We start from the raw sequence: 19,374 nt of genomic DNA, 5'->3' as shown, positions 1-19,374 counted from the left end.
CAGTGTATCTGGTGAGCTGGCAGGCGCAACGAATGGTAATTAGGTAGTAAAACGTGGCTCATGATGACTCAGTACTCTAGTCATGTTTTGACTGACTAGTGCCTTATTTACATGCATTCGACACACACACACACACAAAGCGACAGGGGAATGAATTGTATTGGCAGCTTGGTCAGTCAAAGAGGCGCCGCCAGTCAGACTACATTTGTGTGTGAGCGTTGAAGCCTTAACCATTGGACTTGTCATTGGATGTGACGAATAAGCGTTTGATTACCTGGGCATGCTTGCTTTCCAGTTCAAAGCTCCTTGGTTACATTTTAAAAAGTCCTGATTTATGTGCATGAAAACACACAAATTACACACTCCCATCAAGGGCTGCGTTGTGCTCAATGAGGAAAGCCGAGACAGATCGTGGAAGCCAATCACCTTTCAGGAAGTGGGGATCAGCCCAAAGCTCCTCAATGTATCGCCTAAGTTACCTTTAGTGATCTGGCTTAGGCCTACCTCAACTAAACACACACACACACACACACACCTCCTGTCTCTTTTGTCAATACGAATTTGCTCGTTCTGTTCTGAACAAAGCTGGTCTGCCCCGCCATGCCTCTCTTCTCCGCTCTTCAACCCCTCTGTTTCTTCTGCCCTCTTCCTGTCCTTTCTCTGTCTCTTTGTGGACTTTTTTTTTTGTCAATTTATTGAGCATGTCAGAAACAAAACATATAATAATAATAATAATATCTATACTTTTTTTTTCTTTTTTCTCACTCATAATAATTATAATTATAACAAAGTACAAAAAAAGAATAATACAAAAAATAATAATAATTCTCAAATAGTCTCCGTCATGTTCAACAGGGGCAAGAAGAAGCTTAAAAAAAAACTTTTCTGGTCCTACCCCCTCTCGCATATATTTTCCTTATACATAAAATATTAGGTCATCGTCATCAGCGACATGTTTCTCTTGTTAATTTTTTTATTTATTTTTACAAAACAATCAGAAATTACTTAATTACTTACTTACAGAAATAACAAATGGGATTGTACAGGTCCTGTTCATAACCATTAATGATTTGGCTCCTAAATAATATTTTCAGTTTAGATAGACTTGTACAATATTTCAGTGCATCGTTACAGTTATTCCACAGACTAACACCTTTTGGACTTCTTCTCTTTCATAATCGTGGTCCACAAATGAAGGAGTCTGGTGTGCCGAGTTTGTGTACAAGCTGCTTAAATGAATGAATGAACATGCTGTGGGACTTTCATCAGATATAATGCACAGATATACTGTCGTTGGATCACATGAAGGATATTTCCTAGAAAACTATGCCCGACGCCCGAGGCTAAGGTTTGGTACGGGTTAAAGCCTGAATGTAGCCTTTATGTCTACATTGCATAATACTTACTTTGTTTACTTATACATGGAATGCTATTGCTTTGTCAACCTGTCACGTTTCAGTGCATTTCCCTATTCAAGTTAGAACAGTCTACATTATGAAATAAACTCTCATTGACTAAGATAAAAAGATTCACACCAGAAGAGACACACATTAGCCCCCATCATCCCCAATACATCTTGAAGGGAAATATTAGTGTACCAAATTTCATTGGAAATCCTTCAAATTTAAGAAATATTTCACTCTTAATCACAAATTTGAACCTCACGTTGTCACAATTGGAAAGGTTCACCAAATTCGGTATCATGCATCCCCTGGTAACCATGGATACCTTTGCCAAATTTCATTGCGATCCGTTCAATATGTGTTGAGTTATTTCATTCTAGACAGGTTGTTACAGGAACTTGACACAAAACTTCCTTTTAACTTGTGTGTGTGTGTGTGTGTGTGTGTGTGTGTGTGTGTGTGTGTGTGTGTGTGTGTGTGTGTGTGTGTGTGTGTGTGTGTGTGTGTGTGTGTGTGTGTGTGTGTGTGTGTGTGTGTGTGTGTGTGTGTGTGTGTGTGTGTGTGTGTGTGTGTGTGTGTGTGTGTGTGTGTGTGTGTGTGTGTGTGTGTGTGTGTGTGTGTGTGTGTGTGTGTGGCAGCGTGCGTGTGTGCTTGGCAGCGTGCCAGCTCTCAGTGTGTGCAACCCCGGTTACAGAGCGCTGATTGTGTGCTGTGGTATGGGATGTATGCGGGGCTCGGAGCGCGTCGGGCGCTGCCTAAAAAGAACTGAGCAGCCACCCACAAACCTACTAGGGTTACTGAGGGCATAGGAGGGAAGGAGTGGGAGGGAGCGTTTCACACACACGCACACACTCCTTATTTGCCCGTTTTTTCCCTCCTCCTCCTCCTTGCTCACACTCTCCCTGGAACACATTTGAGCTTCTCTTTTTGCTTTATTTGAGTTTTTTTTGTGTGCCATTCTTCTCTGTGAGTTTCTTTTCTTCTCTATTATTCACCCATAGAAATGACACACACACACCACACACACACACACACACATCTCTGCCGTGTCTCAGGTGATTGTATTGATGTCAACACCGCCCCAGTTTTTCTCCCCGTGTCTCCACTGTGATCTGTGTGCGTCTGACTGTGTGAGTCTCATCGGATACGGGGCCAAGTCGTCGCTCAGCTGCTACTTTTCTAACTGGGTTTGTCTATAAAGAGCTTAGCGCCGGTGGGCGTTGGAGAGCATTAAGCTGATTACCGTCTACTAACGAGCCACTTCTCGCATGGAGGCCGCCTATGTGCGAGTGTACGTCTGTTGGGTATAACAGTGTTTGTTTACGTGGCTGCATGTGGTTTTAGTGCATTTTTGTGTGGGTTTGTGTTGCATCCCGAGCTGTGCTGACGTCCGACGGATGAAGTGGAGGGGGATCGTGGGATGAGAGGAGGTCAGGAAGTGATCTGGGGGTCAGTTCAAGTTCTGACGGTGATAACGGGGTGAGAATTCACTAAAGACTCCTGCAGAGGGGTCAAGTTGTTCTCAGAGGAGTGGCCATGACTAAGGCTTTACCACTTAAGCCCTAATCTGACTAGACTGCTTGAATTGTGTCCAATTAAGCCATTTTAGACAAAGAAGGCTGCTTTTTAAAATAAATCCTCCACTCTTTTGGGAAAATGGTGACACTTTGCAATGAAACAAAGAAAAGGTCCCCAGTCATAAAATACTAAGGCTGTACGTTTTGTTATTTAAGTCAAACTAAAGGTTGCCAGTTCGGACCGACACTCTAAGTAGTTTTCATCAGACTGCTTCTCTACTTTATTTAGTTTTGTGCTAGTGTTATTAGTACGCACCATTAGTATATTATTCATGGCATCCGCCCAATTACGCTACAGCCCAGCTCTGTGGAGAGCAGCCAAACTCCCCACCCTGAACTCCTACATGCAAAGTTACTGTAGTATGTTACTCCGTTTGAATATTTCTTCTTATACATCTGTTTACTGCTTCAAATCATTCCTTGAGTGTAACCAATGAAGCTTTCTTCATGTGCTCTTACAGGACAGCCCTGAGCATCTTAAGTTAAAAAAAAACAAGACATCATTTGCATTGTCCAAGAAGATTTACTGGTAGCCCTAATATATTTTAAAAACCAACATTTTCTGTGTTATCAGGGAATCACTGCTCCTTGCCTTACGCGTTCAACCATCAAAACGTTCTCTTTCTGATTGGGGCCCTCGCCTCTTAGTTAGAGGACAGTAATGAGGAAGAGAAATGCTTGCTGATTAGACCATATTTTTGGAACAGCTGACTCTACTGAAAGTAAAACCAGAAGTCGTTTGTTTGCAGATGTTCATAATTACCAGTCTTGATAGTTGAAGGTCAAACCAGTCGAAGGTTTTGAATGTATGACAGCTGTAGTCTGGAGTCCACATTCAGTTGCGTTTTTGATTTATTTAAGCTTAAGAAGTCAACATGCAAATCAAATCATTTTTATTGTAGCCAACAGATCCTGCAACTTGGGGCTCAGAGGACTTTCTGCAAAGAGTGAGGACATTGGGTGTTTGAAATCAGAAACAAAGAACTCAGGATCATGGGACCATTTTCTGACACCATTGCTCAACTCTGACTGCCTGGAGGGAATCTATAGACTAAACACACAAAGCCTACATTTCAGTTACCTAATACTGACCCGGCCCAGGGTCCACGTTCTCTGCAGCTCTGCTCAATGTGATTATGAAGCCAAATTGACAAAGAGTCAAGAATTTTCCAATCTGGAAACAAGGACAGAGTTTTTAAATTAACCCCTGACTGTCCCCCCTCACACACACATGCTACCTCCAGACATCTACATGCAAATCTGAACACACTCTTAGTACGTCTCCCCCCACTAGACCACTTTGCTTGGTTAAGATCATTGAAACTCCCTATGTGGTGATTGAGAGAAAGAACAAACAGTCCCTCAACCTGCCTTATATAACTCATCAGTGCAAATCGAATGAAGTAGCCGTGATGTTTGCTCTCCGCAGCCATTATTGGCTTGAGAACAGTCGTTAACCTTTAGAGCGCTGCCTCACCTCGACATCACCTCGGCGTCAGCACGGTCAACTGGGCCTCAGTAGTCCAACTAACAGCTTCCTGTGCTTTGCAGGGCTTATTTTATTAAATTGCCTCAATTGCTTTGGGGCACAGTGTGTGTGTGCATGGGGTTTCTAACTGGAAATGGTTTTCTTGGCGTTAAAATTGATTTGGTGCATTAGGATAGAAGTCTGTTCCTTGAAGTGCAAAACCAAAAGCCCATTTAATCAGTAGTTGATTCACCAAGACATTATGTCAAACGTTAGCTCACTCAAACATGAACATTTTAACTCATTCAACTAATTTCTTGTGGCTCAGGAATTTTAAAGTCAAAATAACTGACAGAACTGACTGTACGATCTTACTTCTTGGAATTTGTGTTCCTTTTTAAACTAATTGGTATTTATTTTTCCACAAAAGGAAAAGCCAAAAGCAGGCTTCCTATTTTTGGCAGTTGACCGTGTATTTTGACAGCTGTGGTTGGAAGATTTCATCAAGTATAGCTAGCAAACATAAGCTAACGCTAGGGATGGGTATCGAGAACCGGTACTAAGTCAGTACCGGTACCTGATTGGACGTATTGGCCCTGCTGAAAAAACAGCTAAGTTGACCAGCCTGACCAGCCAGTAGATATGTTGGCTAGTTTAGAGGGGTTTTGGACACTTTAGCTAAACCAGCCATCCTGGCCAGCTAAAACAACATAGCATAGACCAGCATAGCACTACACTGAGGCTTGTCCAGCTGAGGCTTGTCCAGCCTGGTAAACCAACTAAACCAGCCTAACACCAGCTAAAACCAACTTAAACCAGCAACCATCTTAAGCTGGTCTATGCTGGTTTTTTCAGCAGGGTTAAGCCGCTGGGTAAACGGTGCTGCTATCGGTATATGAATTACGCTACTTCCTTAATTCTGGTTGGTTGGGAACCCTCACCCCATGTGGCGTATCCGGTTTGAGTACCACTCTGATTGGCCACTGTGAATGCCACTCGTCATCTCTCCTTACAGCTCTTATTATTGTGAGACTCCCGGGGACAGACCATAGGGGCAGGCGCAACATCTTGCAAGTAACAGCGTCTCAAGGCTTCTTAACATTTAACAACCTATTAATGATGCATACCCACTTAACGGGAAGAAACTCGGCTAACAGACGTTATTAACCATTTTACCTACACGGAACAGAAGTCCAACACCAAGAGTCTAAATCAACCCTTAGCAAAATGGGCTAACGGGGCTAACGGCTACTTTAGCACATAACTGGCAAAAGCGATCTTTTCTACGTAATTGTATCCACACAAACATCATATTACATGAAAACTGAGATTCCACAGATTCCATTGGTATAAGTCTCATCACTGTACGACCAAAACTCACTGAACTGGCAGCCAGGAAAGAGCAAGAAAACAACTTCACTTTACGTAGCCATGATGATAATTATGTCTTACCTTTGCTGTTTTGTGATCAAATGTTGTGTTCAAGGGCATAAAAACGTTTAATCCAATGTCTCTGTGTAACTTTAAAATGATTACTGATAATCCATCATTACAATTATAAATAATAAACGCAATAAACTGATTATAATGGTTAGCCGACCAGAGCTTCCGGTTTAGGAGGTGCGCACGCAGCATCTCGTTTTAACTGAACAATGGTCATGTTGACATGGATTTATGAACTGCCCCTAATTACCGCCCCCCTTCCAGAGACACACTGTCAAACACACTCATACCTGCTTGGTATGACATTGAAAAAGTGACATTAAATACAAATAAACTACAATAAAATGACTGTTGTTTAATCTTCACATCTTGTAATCGTGTCTATAATTTTGAGCACCAAATTATTGAAAAGTATCGATAAGAGTATCGAAAAATACCGGTATCAATAAGCAGTATCGGTATCGATAACATCCTACCGATACCCATCCCTAGCTAACGCTAAAAGAGTTTGACTTAGTTAACCCTAAATATGTCCTTTAATAGTTTTTTTTCCAAACCTAACAATACAAAATAATGTAATAAGTTAATGACATGCCTCTTGCCTTTGGTCGAAAAGCTAGGTTAGTACTGTAAGTAGAAATGCTAACATTTTTAGCTTACAATAAACAAACTGTTTAATCTGTATCTTCTACACTGATGCTAAATACCTAGCATCACTTTCGCTAGAGACCAATAGACACCATTTACGTGATGAGTTGTATATCTGACAAGATAAATAAATACAGATAAGAACAACATATTAAACATATTGAGTCTTTTTCCTGTCTCTTACCTAGTAATCATCATTAAGGTCAAACTTGAACTCAATTTGAGGACAACTTTCAGGTGTTAGCAGAAAAAAGTAGCTTCATTTGGATTCAGCAGCTGTGCCAAGCTTTTGCCATGTAGTGATGTTTGCCAGGATTTATATTTCTTCCACTCACTTGCCAAATTTAAATAATGTGGAAACCCCTCCCACCCGACACCAACTGGCACCGTAGGACGAGTGTCTGCACAGTCAATGTTTCTATTTCTCTAACCATGCATTTAAATGAGCTTCATCTACGTGTTTTCAGGCTTGTTTGCCTTCGTTGTGCGCTCAAGTCCAGCTGGCTGTTTGTTTGTGTTATATTAATGAGCACATCGTGCATCTTAAATGTTTTTGTCTTTTTATGCTTCACGGAAACTTGATGTTCTGTTTATGATGCCCATGCATGCAGAGACCATCTCTACCAACCTACAATTATCCCCCCCACACTTCGCTTCTCCACATCCGTCAACACAATGTTCCTCTCCACTGACGGCGTCACAGCGCCTAACCAGAGCATTAAAAGCCTCGAATGGGTAGCGGAGAGGAAATGAAATGCACACAACTCTCCTTTCTACTCATTAGTCACACTAACAAACAAGTCGAAATAGCAGATTGAGGAGATGCAGAGTGGCACTCTGTGTGCTTTCTGCTTATGTCCCTGCTGAATTTCATTTTCCATTAATGGAATGGTTAGTATTCATGACCAGAGAAGCTCAGAGAAACGTGAGGTGAGTTTTGGTTTGCTCATGTTCCCCAGTTGTACGCACTGATCGAGTGTGTTTTTAGGTGCTAACGAGTGCTTGTCATCAGCATGTGTTGAACGCTCCGCTGCGTCCGAGCCTGGTGGTGACGCCGTGTTCCCTAAGCTGATGATAGTGGAGCCGAGTGAGGGTTTGTTGGACTCCAGCAGAATATGAATATGAATCATCACCTCCCGTCCAAAACAACACAGCGAAGCAAGTGGTCGGCCGTGCGTCATCGCGCTGCTCAGTTACATGACGTAGGGACCTCTCGTCCACCGGGATCTCACTCGATACACCTGTGTGACACAGAAAGAGTGTGCTTACAGTGAAAATGCACAATTATGTTTGCTAGTTCGCCTGTTTCCTGTCTGTCTTTGTGCATTTCCTTTCAAGTCATAAGATGTAGTAATGTGCTTGTACAGCCATGACCCAAGACAGCGACACTGTCCAGCTCCACTCCAACACACACTTATTTCCCAATGGCTTGCGGTGCATTACTCATACATTACACACACGACCAGCGTGTTATTGTGCCATCTGACACTCGACGTCTCCATTTGGATCACTTTGACATATGTTCTTTTTCCTCTTACATTATTTTGGTTAATTCAAGCGGTCTTCATTCATGTCCAACTTTGTAAGGAATCCAACCATTTAGAGGAGCCTATTAACTACAAATGACATGTACTTTAAACTGTGGGATAGCAATGTAGTCCTCTTAGTTGTTTTAGAAGAAGCAGCAAACTTTAAACTAAATATAGTATGTTCAGGAAAGAGGAGGGATGAAGCATACATGTTTGTAAGGGAAGGCGAGAAGTGTTGCTAGCTGAGGTCTGTAGATACATATCTGAGGTCTGCCTGTCTAACCACAGTTAGCCAATCCAGGCACTCTTCAGCTACACTCATATGCAGGCAAAGTCAGTCACTATGTTAGCACACATTCACACACCGGGTTACTGCCCTTAATAAAGCAACATGTCGAAACTTAATACAAACGGAGGCAGCTTCTGTGATGTGTGTGTTTGGGCTGTTGCGGTATGAAGGGGCAGGGGTGTCTATTAATAATTACGCAATATATCACCAGACTGGCAGAAGCTGGCACGTGGGCACACACACAGAGGCACTGTGGGACGCAGATTGGCATCGGTCTCTAAACACACAGGACAGGATTTCCAAACTCAAAGCAAATTCAACCCCCCCCCCCCTCATTACTTTAATGATCCAAAGGTTTGTCAATTGTTCTCGTCTGACTCTGCAAAACACTCAGACAGTGAAATAACATAGGGGGTTTAGTAGGTAAGCGAGTACAACATTTATTTTGGCTGAGCAGAAGAAGGAAGATTTATGTCAATCCCGGGAAAGACTGTATATTTTATTGCCAATATAATCATGATGCAGGTCTGGCTGCCTTTGTTAAAGAGGCCCTATTATGCTTTTTGGGGTTTTCCCTTTCCTGTAGTGTGTAATATAGGTTTAAGTGCATGTAAATGGGCTGCAAAGGCTAAAATCCCTAACCCTGCCCCTGCCTGAAACACTTCCATTGGACTCTTTGTTTTTGTCTGTGACATAAAGACATCACTATGTAACACTTGCGATTCAATTGGCTTATTTATTTCTATTATACTATCTTTAAAGGTCTGGCTGAAGACCTTAATCATTTGGAACATGGACATAGGAATTATCCCCGCTGACGGTTATTTGAAATATGATGATTTCGCACATTGCCGTGTAGAAAGAAGGAAACGAATGTCCCAACAGCAGCTCGGCTGTGCAGCTGCCTTTCTTAAAGATGGGGTAACGGGGCTTCTTCCATTTCATTTTTTCCATCCGTCTACGTCAAGAAGCTGGAGAGAGAGAGCTGGCATGCTGGGAGAAGCCTTACTTGGAAATGAGGATCCCACCTGCTTATGCTATCACTCTATATATCACTTCACTCGGTGTGTGTGTGTGTGTGTGTGTGTGTGTGTGTGTGTGTGTGTGTGTGTGTGTGTGTGTGTGTGTGTGTGTGTGTGTGTGTGTGTGTGTGTGTGTGTGTGTGTGTGTGTGTGTGTGTGTGTGTGTGTGTGTGTGTGTGTGTGTGTGTGTGTGTGTGTGTGTGTGTGTGTGTGTGTGTGTGTGTGTGTGTGTGTGTGTGTGTGTGTGTGTGTGTGTGTGTGTGTGTGTGTGTGTGTGTGTGTGTGTGTGTGTGTGTGTGTGTGTGTGTGTGTGTGTGTGTGTGTGTGTGTGTGTGTGTGTGTGTCAGATCTGGTGGAGTGACAGGACACACGCAGAGCAAACGGTGGTCTGAGTCAGCAAACACTGTGTGTGCGCAAGAGAGACCGAGAGGGAACAATCCCAAAAACCCTTTAGTCCTTTTGGCTTTAGCCGTGCGTGTCCCGGGACAGGACGTCCAAAGTCACATTTCAGTTCAGAAGCCAGATACTGTTGCACAAGCACTTACTTACAACAACTTTTACAGAGTTCAACTTTTATACAAATCCAATATGTTTTAAGGGAATTTGGTCCAAAATAAAAGTATTTCTTTGCACTCTTCAGATGCATATTTGACGTTCATTTCTGGGTTGTTTAATTTAATTGAACTTTTATGGTTTTATTGGCCATTAAATTGAAAGTATTTCTCAGTAAATGCTTATTGTTTCTATAAACCTAAATGCAAGTTTATATTTTGGGTTAAAGTGTCAATTTAAGGACACACAGGGGAGAGAAAAGTAGACCTGTGGTTCAGGATTATATTTAAATCATCAATTTCGAAAAGGTATAAAAGGATTAGAATAGCGTGGCATCCAGCCATTTATTTTTTCCATTTTTTATTTATCTGCTGTTAATTGTTTGGTATACAGAAAAATGTACATCCCAGTTTTTCTGAGTCTAAAGTGAAGCCTTCAAATGTGTAATTTTGAAAAGATATTCAGGTCAATATGACTATAAAATAAAGTAAGGCAGAATATTTCCATATAATAGAGGCTAAAAACAGCTTTTCTGCATGATAAATTACAATTAATCGATTATCTAAATGTCTGGAAAAGCTGGTATGACGCTCCATGCAGGCATTGGATGTGGTTCTCCAACAAATGCGCCTTATTTTCCTCCTCTTTTCCCCCACTCAGCAGTGCTGCTCTGTCTGTCTCGACCCACGCATTCCAGCTCGCTGTGTGCCACAACACTCCCACTGTGTCACTGCATAATGAAACTACCCCGCAGCCTCTTGTCTTGATTTTTTTCTCACTTGAATCATTATACAATCATGTCAAAAAAAAATCGCAGAGATTACATTTAATGAGCCAAAGCTTTTAATATGTCATGTCAAAATGACCCTCTCCTGGCCTGAGATTTCATAACTCATTGTCATAGCCTGTCATAGCCTGTTTTTGCAAGTGCGAGTATCCTCAGTCCACCTGTGTTTTTTTCCATGCAACTGTAAACCTGGGCACTTCTCACTGTACATTATGTGCATAGACATTACACAATGTGCACCCACACACCTGGATAATAGGTTGCTATGTAGCCGTTGTAACGGCGTAAGTGTGATTGACAGCAGCCACGTTAAAAGCAACATTAGGTTTGTGAAAGTGTAATAAGTACGCCTTACAAACTCTCAACAACTTCCTCTTCTCTGCCAACTGCTTAGTGTTATGCATTGAAACGCAGCAGCTTGACATAAAGACAAAATGTGCTGCGTTCACTGTTCTTAGGGGGGCGTTTAAAACAATACAACGCTTCCTGATAGGATTTGTTGGTAGTACTGAGATCACCCTGTAAAAGACAACATGTTCAAAAGGGCTATGTTCATGCCCTTCCTTTCCCAGAAACCACTTGTCAGTCAAACTCGGTGGGAAAAACTGCAACGCCCTCTTCCTTTGATTTTCTGTTGATGCCTTCAGCCTTGCCGGTGATCGATGCTCGCCCACGGGCCATCTTTCCCTTGTATTTATTCCAAACAAACCGCTGCTGGTGTTTCTGCGAACACAGAAAAAAGGCTTCTTCTAAGAGCTTTCCCAGGAAATACGCTTTTTGCTCAGTGCCCATATTAGGGCCAGCAAATCAACCAATCCAATCACTCATAGCTTGAATCAATACATTCGTCCCTGATAATTTGAAACTACACAACATGCATTTCGCTGCTATGTTTTCCTGCATTTATATCTGTCCTCAGATCTGTCACATCTTAGTAGAATGACTCAGCGGCCTTGGCAGTCAAAAGGAATACATGTGAAAGCTTGCACTCCACCTCTGTCATCTTGAGTATCAACAATGACTCTCTGTACACTTCAAAGAGCTTCTTGCGCAAACCCAGGCTCGCATAATTTTCATTGCAGACTATTTCCCCTAATACTGATTCACCCTTCTGTCTATAACATCTCTTGTTAAACTCCACATACCCCTAGGGTTATTCTTTCTTATCAACCATTGGCCAATTTCTGAATTTGTTTTGATCTGGTGCGACCAATGCAGGAGTTACTCATTTGTTAGCTAACATGCTAGGTCAGAACCTCTAAAAGATGCTACATGGGCATATAAATATTAAGCAATTTCTTGGTGTGATGCGACTTTTTGGAACATGATGAGGGTTACGCATGGACCTCAGGGGGGTCGGCTGCACGGGTTGTTCTACAAGATATTAAAGTTATTCAGATACTCATGTTTCGCAGTGAAACTGGGTCATTGCAACCCGTTGTAACGGCTTACAATCTCAAATTCCAAGCTCCTTCCAGCCATCTTTTGAACCACAGTGTTCAAATCTCAAGCTTTGGGTGTAGAAACCCTATATCGTCATCCACAATGGTGCCAGATGTACGACTAACAGATAACTACTGTGAAATCCTACACATTCACCGTGGTCACCAATGGGAACATTGTATCCTATCACTGACAGACTTCCTGGCGTCCTTTTGAGGAAATTTATAAGAAGTGATATAGGAGATGTCCCGCTGCTTCATTCTGTGTATCGCCTCATGTTGTACCAACCTCCTGCCCGCAAGGCGATTTAACCGAATAATAACAGTACTGGGGGATTGCAAGAGCTGAACTCTCTGGCATCGAAAGTTGCTGCCATTATGGAAAAAGCGGTGGGCTTTTAGGTTCCTTGTAATAATGTCATTCTTTGATTATATCCAGGAGACAGTTCCTTGCTTCCCTTAATCTTTAGGTCAGAGGTCAGGGTTGGCTTTGGAGCTGCACCCTTGTCAATGGAAGGAATTCGGTGTCTTGCACAACTTGGTGGTAGAATGAAAGTCTTTCATACCACAGCAAAGCATACATTGATGCATCCAAGAAGGAGAACATGTTCTGCCTTAGGGCTCACAAGGTGTGTACAAAATGTGAGATATAGGGAAAGACACCAAGGGGATTTCCAGCCATTTATCTCTCATGTGAAGTTGGTCCGCTTATGCTTTTTGTTCTCGCAGGTCGGTTACACTGTTGTTTTGTCTTCCTGCAACTTGTTCTCATTTTCTGTAACCATGTGTTGAGCTGTAGTAAATCAAGTATAGGTCCCTCTTATAAGATAAAAAGTGATTTAACTCGAACTGACTCAGTGACCAGTGGACTCTGTGACTCACATCACACAGCGCTGTGTTCGGGGAGTCGGGGCGGCACGGAAATGACAAACCGACACACTCGATTCACGACCAGAGAACAGGGTGGCTTTCAATTTGAGGCTGCCCTCGATTGAGACATCACATAGACCCAGACTCTCCTAATTACACCACACACACACTCAGGCAGCTCGAGAGCAGTTATTGGCTAGACAGACGGTGGAGGGAGATTGCCTTTGTGCAACCTCTTGATTTAAACAGTCTGGCAGAGAAATGGGAAAACAAGCACACATACACCATCCTCACCGCCGTCATTATGACATCGATTTAGCCACAAATGGAGAAGCGATACAAGAAGTGAATGAGATCAATAGACAAACCGCTATGGGAGGCTCAGGCTCATGGAAAAGGGGAGGCAGGGGAAAACAAGAAGGCGATATTTAATTAAAGTGGAAACATTTCCTGTGTATTCGAGTAGAGGATGGGATCGGGCATCGCAGAGTCGCTTCCCTGTGTAATTTCACATGTCTGTGTTTGGAGAAAGGTCATCATTAAGTGAATGTCATCCGCATAATTATAGCATCTTCATCTGTGTCTCTTTTGTGGCTTCATGTGTGTGTGTCCATGGCAGGGCACCAGAGTGTGTCGGGCCCGTCTCCTCCGCTCCCTCTGATGGGCCGGCCTGTTTGTTTGTGCCGCTGTTTTGGAGCCGTCCCACTGAATGAGACAGCCGCTTTAGGCCGTCACGGCGGGCACCGTCTGTGCTGAGGGGCACTAAATATAGCTTGCTGCACCAGGAAGAGGACTATCTGGCAAAGAGAGAGGGAGGGGCATAAATATAGAGTACCCCCGTGCAATTAGAGAGCTGTGCGTGCTGGGAACATTTGGGGGAAAGAGACACAGAACTCTCTCTTTGAGCTTCACAAGTGGTTGTTTTGGCTGGCGGCAACTTGAGTTCATTTCAGAATCAGAATACCTTCCTTTGTCCCACTGAGGGGAAATGTACATCCTTACTGCAAAAGTGTAGAGCAGAAAATGGCAAAAATATGAATTGCACGCATGAATAACACAGATTATAAAAGTTGAATTGTCTAACTACGAGATAGCAGCCAGTAATAATAATAATTATAAAGCGGAATATGTATAAATATATATATTGCACATAAGTGATATTGCACAACAGTGTTGTATATTGTCAGTGTGAGTCATCACATCTGACAGTTTAAAAGGCATCGAATGAGCTTTATATGATCCTGCATTCAGTGCAAACACACTCTTTCATTCAGGTGTGACGAAGCAGTTACAATGCACAGTTATCATACTAAACTTATGGGGCGGTTTTGGCGCGTTGGTCATCAGATCAAGGGGCGTTGGTGAGCTCCAGTTCGAATCCCGCCTCGGCCGTTGTGTCCTTGGGCAAGACACTTTACCCGCATTTTCTCCTGTGGGTAATGTCCGCAGTAATGACTCTTACATGTCTAATATGTGTAATGTGTACTTGTAAAGCGCTTTGAGCACCTGTAAAAGCGCTCTAATAAAAAATGTAATGCATTATTATTATTATTATTATTATTATTAAACAATGCTCTTATCAGAACAATAGCATTATGACACATTTAAAGGGCCGCACACCCATGTGATCGCTGCTATCTCGGGGGTTGATTGCACGTCACACTGTCTGAAGTGGGTCTGATGAAATGTGTGTCAGACCGTGTGATATCTCTATGTCAGACTTTGCTCTCGTGCCCGGGTCAGCCAGCGTACTCTGAATAATTGTATTCCATGTTTTGATTGGTTGGCCCGTAGCAACATTGAATCATAAATTCTTGCCATGACTCGAGCTGGAGACATGTCCGTCCAATCATAGCTTGTCGTCTTTCATGAGTGATCGAGATGGAGGTGCCAACCCTAACATCCTCGTAAGTCTTTTACGATGTGGCTTTTTTACAGTCATGCAAGGAGGAGAGCTCACTGGGATCCTGTTGGAACTGGGAGGAAATCAAATATCAAATTATTCCCGATAAAATAAATCAATATTTTGTATTAACTGTAATAAATGATGGGTATATTATGACTAAGTGGGTACATGCAAATAATAGAACAGCTAGAACAGTCTGGAAGTTCAGAAAATGATATCCTTTTACTGTAATGCTTTAAAACCATACAAAAAGACACTTCTAAGATAAGATAAGACTTTATTTATCCCGAAGGAAATTGTTGTGCCAGAGTAACAAAAATACAATAAACACAGCAGCATAATAGTTAAACTGTGCACTAAAAGTGCAGTAAAGTTCTATTACTTATATCTGAAATCTAAGACTATATTTAGCCTTGTTTCACACAATAGCTCCTAAGGTTGACCATCACTGAACATTTTGTAGAAGTTAAAATGACATGGCATGTGTCGGGTCGGGTCGTTAACGTTACATATGAGTGTTTTGATCTTTAAATATTGTGTAGTTTGATCCCAAAATAAATAAACCATTCTTGGTCCTCTATTTTGATTTGCCGACCAAAGATCCCCTTTCTTTGCCTAAAATAGCGCAGAAGTTGGGGTAGGTTTTATGGGTTGGGTAAAAATTGCTGATGCAGGCTCAGTAAAACTGGAAAGGTGGGCATTTCAGACGTCATTTAATAGCATACTGACCTCTTAAATCAGCTGTCAGTGGACGTACCTCACATGACACCGTTAGAACTGGATTGATCACCAAACAGTTCGCTCTAAAGGCCCGGACACACCTAGCCGATGTTGGCCGCCGATGGGCGTCAGGCCGACGACATGCCCTACTCAGATTGGTGTGTCCCGCACCGTTGTGTCTTTTCAGCCGTGCCGACACCTTTTCGGCCGAAAACCCACCGATTCAACATGTCGAATTGGTGGGCAGTCGGCCAAAGGCAGTCGGCAAAATAAATCACTCTGGTTGGCTGTTCAGCTAGCGAATCAGTGCATGAGAAGCGAAACGGAAGTGAGGGACCCAAACAAACTATTAAGAAAGGCAAATCTGAGATTTCATTTAACTCCAGCTCTCGACACAGGTTCAGGAAAGCCCCACGAGCTTCTCGTTGTAGAGTGAAAATGGAACGCACACTATTTGTTGTTTGTTTATATCACGCAGTCTGTTCTTCTTCTCTCGGTTATCACGCAGTCTGTCTTCCGGTTGTTGCCTCTTTTGAATGACGAATACACACTACCGCCGCCTGCTGGTAAGGAGAGTTATTGCCATGCGCAGTTCGTACGTGCTTCTTGGCCGTCGGCTGAAGTCTTTGCGGTGCGTTCCAGTGCGACACATGGCCAAGACGCAGAGACGTGAGGAGTCACAACAGACGGGTCTGTCCGTGTCAGTTCTTTGGTGTCAGCTTGGTGTGTCCGGGCCTTTTAATTGTAAACTTTCGCCCGGGACAGCCCAAAAGCACACAGTGCATAAGGGCCGTAAAACCAACACATGGCTGCTTGGCGCCATGTGATTCGTCTGCTACCGCTACAAAGGAGCAGAATTATCATTAAGTCTGCATTCCTGTTAATACTATCAACTTTCAACTCTGCAGAGAAGGCCAGTTAAGTCTCCTATGTGCTGCTGAGACACGTATCATTTTGAAATATTACTATAGTGACATTTTCCTTTGTGATTCACACCTGTGAGCTTACATGTCCAATATTAAATGTGAAGGGCTGACATTTCTGGATGTTTTGAGGCACACACACACACACACACACACACTTTGCTCTGCAGACACAGCAATAGGTATCAAACTTTCGCTGTCACGGCTTTATCTTCTTCCTCTCTAAATATTTTCTCCAGCTTTTGTGGCTTTGTCTACTTTTTTTTTTTTTTACTGTTGTTCATTTGAGCGTCACTGTGACCTTGGACTGATAAGCCGACACTGATAACTTACAGTAAATATTGTAATTATCCTGATAAGCAAGTGATGCTGCATATACATGTCATAATATTTATTTCTTCTTCATATCTGGGTTATTGTTTATTCTGCGTCTAACCAAACAATTTTTTCTGTTTGTCTCCTTTCCAGAGTGTTGATGTCAGTGCATCGTCCTTTGGGAAACAATCTGGTGCCCCTCGGAGAGCTTTAAAGCTCCGCCTGTTCCTTTTGTGTCGACCAATCACATTGAGCGAACGGCTGGATCGGACACGCCCCAGAAGCACTTTGAGAGACTGTTGGAAAACTTTTCTTCTTCGCTTTCATCTTGTGGAAACCAACATGGATGTGTGCCAAATTACATTCTTGTAAAGCTATTTGCTGCTCTCATTCCACGAGTGTAAGCCAATCAGAGAAGGGTATGGGGGGGGGGGAATGGGGATTTCTGTTTTTTTTTTTTTATTAATCAAATCATTAAGAGTATAATGGTGGATATTCAGTGTATGAAAGAAAAGAAAATAATTATATATCTGCTCAAAAAGTGCCTCATTTTCAGATTGTAGCCATTTTACAAAAAACTTCAACTATGCCTCAACTAACTGAAACTTTGGGTTTTTCTGGGGGGGGGATTTGCTTGACTTAATGTAGATACAAAAAAAAGTGCAACAGAAGATACTGGTATGAGCTTTTACTGCGTTCATGTCATATGGGAGGATTTTGGTGTCAATAGATGGCCATTTAAACATTATCCTTAACGCAGCGTCCACACGGTGGCGTCTACATCCATGGGTGGCGTGCGTTGAAGCTTGCCGGTGAGCTTGTCTGAAACTCGACCAACAACCAATCACATAAATCTCCCGCCCCGGACACACAAGCATGCGGTTTGATTGGCTAGAGCTTATACTGGCATATGATTTGATTGGCTGATGCTTCCGCCGAAGCTTCAAAAGTTGAACATTGCTCAACTTTTGAAGCTAGCAAAGCGAAGCAACCCTCCCACAATGCAGTTTGGCAAAGCGTGACGTCACCCCATTCAAAGGGAATGGGCAGAAGCGTCAAAATTCAACGCACGCCGCCGTGTGGACGGGCCGTAAATGTATTTTGTGTCATTAAGCTCCAAGTTTAATAGAGCATTGACTAAACGACTTGGATAATGACATTAACAGTATAACAAATCGTACGTGTAAACCTACCTGGTAATAAACCTGTTTTTGATTCTGATCACAATAAATCTAATATGACATGAATGCAGCATTTTTGCTAACATTATGATGATAACGGTACTAGCCAACCTGCTGGCTACGCCAATTAGCGTAGCCTGTGTTAGCATTTAGCTCATTAAGACTTGCGCTGCTTTTATTTCCGTCTTTTTCTCTCTCTGTTAACTTTTTAACAAAGCCATAAACCGTAAGTATTAAACACACAGGCTTGATAAGGCACGTGTAACAGGGGATGTAGCCGCTTTCTAGTTAGCTAAAGCCAGCTAGGTCATATCAACATGTTAGCATCGTGCCAGGATGTAATTTCAGTGTCCTGCTGACTACAGCTCAGGGTTGAGACCCCTGATACAGAGCCAAGCAATCCCATTAGTGCTATTAGCTCCAGACACTTGTGTCTCATTTAATCCACTTCGTCTCAGGATGTTAAATAACATTAGGTACGTTCAGCTGAGGATAGAGACCCTATCAATAGCCATGCTAATGCTAGCCGTCAGCACACTGCTTTTAGCACCGGAAAGGGGTCGGTTCTTATTTCAATTCTGCCATTGCGTAATAATAAATGAAATTGCTAATTTGTTCTCAGTTATTTTATACATGAAGGTACCAAAATTCTAAGATGTTTACACTTTAAAACTTTTTAACTGGTTGAATTGAAAGTGCTTTGACCCTAAATCCCTCTTTAGGACCGTTTCTATCTCCTTCCCTCCCTCCTTTCTGACTTTTGCTTAGCTCTTACTTTAATCTCCGCTATGCATCAGCACTTAAGTGCCTGTCTGTCCTTTTTATCTGGCTGTCTCTCTACCCCGTCTAAGCAGCTAACACTAGCAGGGCTGTCCTAGCAGAATATATTAAGTCTATTTTTATGTCTATTTTTGTCTCTTTTTGCTGTACAGTTCTCATGAAAATAACTTGTTTATGTTTGTTCGATGTGACAATGATCTATCGGATGAATTGACTGACAGCCATGGCCCTAATCTGAGAAGTTTTGGACTGTTTCTCTTTCGCCATAAATGGAGGAGTTAATTGTTGCAGGGCCGTCTGTGCCAAAACACAACAACAAATAAAGACTGCAGCAGCACCTCAAGAAGCAACCTTCAGCTCCTAAGTCTGGACGTATTGCTTTGTTTTGTTTTAAAATTGTAACCTTTTGTGTTCCCCCATTGTTTTCTGTTGCTGCGGGGAAAAGAACTGTGACATATCTGGCCTCGCTTACGTGACACTTGGAGATAAAGGTCATTGCGAGGAACTACGCTTTAACCT

General features: G+C 42.5%; 1 protein-coding gene across 1 annotated transcript in view; it reads left to right on the top strand.

Annotated features, from left to right (window-relative positions):
• Nucleotides 1-19,163, top strand: part of LOC117463936 (insulin receptor substrate 1-B) — a 41,907-nt gene extending 22,744 nt beyond the window's left edge. Inside the window, exon 4 of the mRNA XM_034106458.2 lies at nucleotides 17,048-19,163. Within this exon, the coding sequence (XP_033962349.1) occupies nucleotides 17,048-17,055 (8 nt within the window). The 3' untranslated portion in view covers nucleotides 17,056-19,163. The remainder of the gene's footprint in view (nucleotides 1-17,047) is intronic.
• Nucleotides 19,164-19,374: the final 211 nt, after the last annotated feature.

Source organism: Pseudochaenichthys georgianus, chromosome 18 (assembly GCF_902827115.2).
Source record: "Pseudochaenichthys georgianus chromosome 18, fPseGeo1.2, whole genome shotgun sequence".
NCBI classification, from domain to species: domain Eukaryota; kingdom Metazoa; phylum Chordata; class Actinopteri; order Perciformes; family Channichthyidae; genus Pseudochaenichthys; species Pseudochaenichthys georgianus.
The sequence above is the reverse complement of the archived record's forward strand: the minus strand, read 5'-3'. Positions and strand labels throughout refer to the sequence as shown.